The sequence below is a fragment of the Haplochromis burtoni genome, unplaced genomic scaffold (genome assembly GCF_018398535.1).
Source record: "Haplochromis burtoni strain Fernald_Lab_line unplaced genomic scaffold, NCSU_Asbu1 Contig_17, whole genome shotgun sequence".
NCBI classification, from domain to species: Eukaryota; Metazoa; Chordata; class Actinopteri; order Cichliformes; family Cichlidae; genus Haplochromis; species Haplochromis burtoni.
Genome location: NW_024582378.1, coordinates 2,125,257 through 2,130,964, shown reverse-complemented (window position 1 = coordinate 2,130,964; position 5,708 = coordinate 2,125,257). Strand labels below are relative to the sequence as shown.

Here is a 5,708-nt window from a genome sequence, read left to right as displayed (position 1 = left end):
CCATCTAAAGGCCAACAAAGAGACCGTTCCCACTCACATTCACGTCTAGGGCCAATTTAGAATCACCAGTTAAGCTAACATTCGTGTCTTTGGGCTGTTGAAGGAAGCCAGAGCAGTGTGAGTATAGTTAACTAAAACTAAATCTGCTGCTGGTAATTTGACTCATTTTTCTGGTTTTGTACAAAACCTCGCCACATATTGGAAAAGCATTTCTTACAGAAAGAGCATGGAACTATGTGCCTCTACAGGCATGTGTGGTGTGATCAGCAGGAACATGAACTGCATAAAAAGTTACAGCAGCAAAAGAAGAGGACTGTCCCCACGTTTGAGCTTTGAATGGGAGAAATGGTGACTGCATCATATCTAAAGAGACTCTCGGTGAAAACAGACTCGATACATTTCAGAGATGAGTCATGTTTTACGGTGTTTAGAATTAATATTCTGTGTTTTTGTGCTTTTACCCCATTTTTTTTTTTTTGCATTTACATTATACAGATTTTAATGCTGTCACAGGTATGTGCCGGTTTTCCATTTGTTTAGATTTTTTTTTATTATAATAGAGTAAATTACAACTTCTTATTGTAAAACATTGAATTACAAACTGAAAGAGAAAGTGCCCTCAGGGTGACTCTTGTAACCGGTTTGATAGAGGCTTGCTGTGAGTAATCCCGCCAATCACTACAGCTCCCCATTGATTACCCACTTTTAGTAGTTGGCCTTTAGAGTCACTGTGGATTTATTTATTTCTTTTTACCACGAAAACATATTACACCTCTATGGAGTTTTCATTTTCATGCTTATATTCTGACTGAACATGTGAAACAAAGCGGTGTCTCGCTGGCACTTAAATATTTTGACTCTAAATACTTTTAATTATCGGGCATTCAAATCCCCACTTTTATTTTGAAGGCGGTCTCAATCCGTGCGCCTTGACGCAGCAGCGTGGATCAAATAGACTTTACTCTGACAGATAAGTCCTGAAAGTTGCCCCCGTCACGAGGAGCGGCTTATGCATTGAGGTCAGACCGTGTGGGGCAGTGAAGAGCCGGGAGATGACCTACCTGTGGGTTTCCGTAGCGGTGCTGGGGGTTTCGGTGCTTCTCAGCGAGCTGATCCGCTCCGCAGCGCGTGTGTTCCCGAGAGATTACCGGATTTACCTGCTGGAGGCGGCGTCCACATTCCAGCTCTGCTGCTGCACACATGAACTCAAACTGCTGGGAGACTCGGCCCACCTGGAGCTCAGTTACGGCCTGGCTCTCACCTACACGGTGACTCTTGTCCACTTGGTAACTTTCCAGGACGCGACCTGTAACCCCACCGCGGCTCTAGAGAGTGTGTGCCGCGGGACCCGCAGCTTAAGAGCGGCCGGCGTCCTCATTATGCTCCAATTCGCAGCTGCCGTCGCCTCGCAGTCTTATGTCGCCTCCGTGTGGTCGCAGGGTCTCTCCGACATTCACCTGCAGCACCAGAGCACTGACTTCAGGTGCTTCGATCCCCTAGGCGGGACGCTGCTGGAGGCCGCGGTGGTGGAGCTGGCCTGCGCCTTCGTTTTCCAGGCTGCCTGCATGCACGTCCACAAACTGGACGAAAGACTCCAGGTGCACTTCATTGCTGCTGTTGTAACGGCAGCAGTTTATGCAGGTGTGTTAATGAGGGGCACTTCCTACTCTTCACAAGTCTAAACAAGTAAACGAAACCCCCTTTAAATAGAAAGGGTCACAGTTTGTGCCCCGTACACCGCACAGACCCGGAAAACTTTTTTTTTCTTTTTCTTTTTTTTTTTAATGTTAAGAACAATCCTGCACATGAATACTGGCAATCACCCTGCCATGGTTTCTGTCAGAAACATTGTACTGTCCTGGGAACCACAACATAGACCCACAAGAAATCAAGATCAAAACGGCACAACTAAAATACTGATCACAATCCTACTAAATCCAGAATTTAAACCATCCTGTCAGCCTTTGTGCTTGCAAAAGTGCAATTATTAAATGCAGCAAGCATGCATATTTACCCTCCTCAGCATGTGGGTTAAAAGTGTAGATGGTTCCATGCCCATAAAGTAAATTAATTATTCTTCCATCTTTTGTTTTGTGCAGGTGGAGAGATTTCCGGAGCCGTTTTCAACCCAGTATTGGCCTTCTCAGTTCAGTTCCCCTGCAGCGGCCACACCTACCTGGAGTACTGTTTTGTGTACTGGCTGGGACCAGTTTTAGGTAAGCAGCAGACTGGAGTCCACTCTTTATGATCTCATGTCCACTTTTAGATGTGAGTGTGGTATTTGTTGTCTTTTCTAACTCTCGGCAAATAAGATAACTGACTAAGCGCTCAGGACCGACCTGCTCTACAAGCTACTCCATGGTTCGATTAGGATGACTGTCCTCTAAATAAAGAAGCTTGGCCTGTCATTTAAATGCACGACTCATACCTGACATATGTCTGCTTGTTGTTACCAAAATAACTTCCTGTGTCTAACGTGTGTGTGCAGGCGTGGTGAGCTGCATCCTGCTGTTTGAGAAGATCATCCCTTTCCTGTTTGGTGGGAGTACCATTGGGCTGGACGTTCCTGCCGTCCAGAAAAAGAAGACCCAGTAGGTGCGAGTGGGAAAAGCCGTGCCTGTTTTTAAAGCTTTTTATTCCTCATGTCTTAACGGATAACAGCAGCACAGCCAGTTTTTGTTTTTCTTTTGTTATTAATGCTGCAGTGCAGGGTTGCCTCACCTTCAAAATGTCTGTGAACACATAAAAAAACAATACACACTGTAATGTGTGGGTACTGTCAGGGTAAAACGCACTTTTACTGTCACTGAACAGCAAATGTCAGCTAAGAAGTCAAATACACTGTTAAAAAGCTGGCAGCTAATCAGAACACAAAAGTGGCTTCAGTTTCTCACTAAAAGATGACAAATGTGCTTCATACAGAGGCTCAAACCTGCTGTTAAAACATTATTTTAAATGTTAAAAATAACATATGCATTCTGTGGCTTAAGGTTGACCTAAAATCTTAATTCTTCTTTCTTCATGTGCAATTAAATGTTAGCTATAATGCCACTGCAGCTACCAAAAAGCATAAATTTTCTAGTTGCCCTACATTTAACAGGAAAACAGCCCTGGATATGCACGGTTAGTGCCATTTTTATCAATAGTTATTTTCATGAATCTTAGTCTTAAGATTTAAGCACAAATATTTAAAGTATTGCCAAAAAATAACGTGAAAATTGTCATAAGCACAACAACGATGAATGTATGCACTATTAAGCTGAATGTATATTTGTGCTTATGTCATCGCACATGTGACGAAGCTGAAGAACAACAGAAGCGCACAGATTTTAAAAATATGGACAAAGCACAAGCAGCTAAGTGGTTAATATGCAAACAAGTAGGTGTGATGGTGCACCTACTAAAATGTATCTTTTTCTCTATGCAGTCTGGTAGATTCATGACTTTAATTATTTATGCTGCTCCCTTATTTCCCATGAGCGTCACCACAGCGGATGGATCCGGCTTACACGACCCTTCCATTTATTTTGGTTTGGCACGCCATTAGGACTACAATAGGCTGGGTCTGTTCTGGATTGCGGGAGCCACATTCCAAGCTTTTCTTAAGCTTGATATTACTGATATCAGGACATGTTTTCAGAGGTGTGAAGAAAGATCCCCGGTTCAAGACCAGAAGAAGACTCCAATCCATTTGAGGTTGTGCCTGGAAGGTTATTCTGTGTATGGATCAGCTGTGGCAATCTCTCGTTAATAAGAGAGCAGCAGAAAGAATTTAAGACACATGCAGCCACGTACAATCTCCAAATGCCATAAAACAACATTATAAAAGTGTTTAATTCACTCTTATTGCCAAACTGGGTGTTGTTGGAGAAAAGGACTGTTTGGTTTTATTAACCATGTTTTCAAAGCCTTAAACCTTCAGATGTCTTGCTTTTCTACTTCATGTAGCATGTTAAAGAAAACTGGACCTCAGTTGTAGGACATGCTAATGGTGATGGTTGGTTTTGGGTGACCAAACCTTTGATCTTTTATTGGTTTAATCTCATGTTTGGCTCGTTAACGTGTCTGTCTGGTAGTTTACTGTATTTAAAGGTTCAGGTGCTAGAATTATACTGTATGTGGTGCTGGTGGGACTTTGGTATTTTATTTTTGGGGCACAACACTGAATCTGAAGTTTCTGTGCGTAAAGACAATTGATCTTAAAAAACTTCTACAGTGCCAGTTTCTGATTGTAAAACTGGGATAATTATTTTAAATAAGAATCTGGTTAAAAACATTTGTCTGTGAACAAAATGTATAGTGGTTTTCTATAATGTTGTAATTTAAATGCAGTATTTTGATTAAAAATGTTAAATGCTGTGTTTTTATTGGAAGGTGGCAGGGAAGTTTCCATGCAGACATTCGTGGGTCCTCGAATGAGGAATTGTAGTCATTTAGATCCAATTTGAGGATAAATGCAAAGACTAGCCAAACAGAAACTGCCTAGAATGAGTGTGTAGTGTAGTTTATATATCATACATACAGTAAATGTGTCATTTGGGGTCTTTTCATCAGTGAAACACACAACCAAGTGACGGTTAATCTCCTCTCTCTGAGGTTTGGATTATCAGAAACAGAGATCCAATAAAATCCCCCCACCCCCCAACCATGGCTCACATGGTGCTGGTTACACAACACGACCTTTGTGTCCTTTCCTCCGCCGCCGCCTCCTCTTCCTCAGGCGTCTCACACTCTCCAAACAAATGCCCAACACCAGCGTCTCTGTTTTTCCTCAGCGTGGATCATCGTCAGCGCAGAACAGATGACAAACATGTGACCTTTGGCCCCTCAGCCTGTTAAACGAATGCACGGCGTTCCTTTAGACCTGCTGCTTGGTTGACAGAGCGGCACGTGCTCGATGGTTTGTAAACAAGCTTCCTCCTGCTGACGTGGTTACAGATTATCTCACAGTGTGCCGTTTTAGAAGAGTGGTGCTAAAGTTCACAGCCGCAACAAACTCCTCTGACCCTCACTCTCATGACACGAGAGATTATTTTATCTCAGCAGCGTTTACGATGGTGACGAGCAGCTTTATGTGGCTCTGAGCTTTAAGTGGACTTTCATGCTTTATTATGTAAGAGATACGAGGATCTGTGTGTCTGGCTGCTATTGATCCGGTGATCTTTTGGTCGGCAAGTGAATGCATAAACACAAACCAGACCACCAAATATTTGCAGCTGTGCAGTCTAATACTGGGGATCTTCAGAGAGCTCCCAAACTCTCTGATAAAGAACTTCTGAATTTTGGGAGAAGTTGTGAAGTATCTGTACGCTCATCTGTGCTGATTCAGAAGCCTTTCCTGTTTAAGAGAAAGTGACTTAAGCTGGAGATGGAATAATTAGTAATAATAATGACTATAATAATACATTTTATTTGAAGGCGCCTTTCAAAATCCCAAGGTCACCTCGCAAAAAAAGACAAAAGGAGCAATAGTCATAAAATAAAATAGTCAATAGTGTGACAGTCATGTGAAGGATCTGAACTGCTTTTATATTATGGGCCTATTAGAAGCGTCAACACAACAGATTTAACAAAGCTGTTTTTAAACCTTGGTCATCTGCACTTTAGGACCAGAAACCTCCAGGTCGGGGCTTTTAATTTTCCCCAAAGTCAGCGGTAAAACCCACAGTGAGACAATTTGTCACTGTGACCTACGTCTGTGGAAAAGG

General features: G+C 42.6%; 1 protein-coding gene across 1 annotated transcript; it reads left to right on the top strand.

Moving 5' to 3' along the window:
• The first annotated feature begins 904 nt into the window (after positions 1 to 904).
• LOC102288495 (aquaporin-11) lies at positions 905 to 4,359 on the top strand. The gene is made up of 3 exons (XM_005916046.2): positions 905 to 1,641; positions 2,100 to 2,216; positions 2,489 to 4,359. The coding sequence occupies exons 1-3, from the start codon at positions 1,053 to 1,055 to the stop codon at positions 2,593 to 2,595; spliced, it is 813 nt and encodes a 270-aa protein (XP_005916108.1). The 5' UTR covers positions 905 to 1,052; the 3' UTR covers positions 2,596 to 4,359.
• Positions 4,360 to 5,708: the final 1,349 nt, after the last annotated feature.

Bases quoted from the DNA above. Each gene is read 5' to 3' on its own strand.
- LOC102288495 (XM_005916046.2), top strand. From the start codon at position 1,053: ATGACCTACCTGTGGGTTTCCGTAGCGGTGCTGGGGGTTTCGGTGCTT. The intron at 1,642-2,099 runs GTGTGTTAATGA...TGTTTTGTGCAG, and splicing joins AACGGCAGCAGTTTATGCAG to GTGGAGAGATTTCCGGAGCC. The intron at 2,217-2,488 runs GTAAGCAGCAGA...GTGTGTGTGCAG, and splicing joins CTGGCTGGGACCAGTTTTAG to GCGTGGTGAGCTGCATCCTG.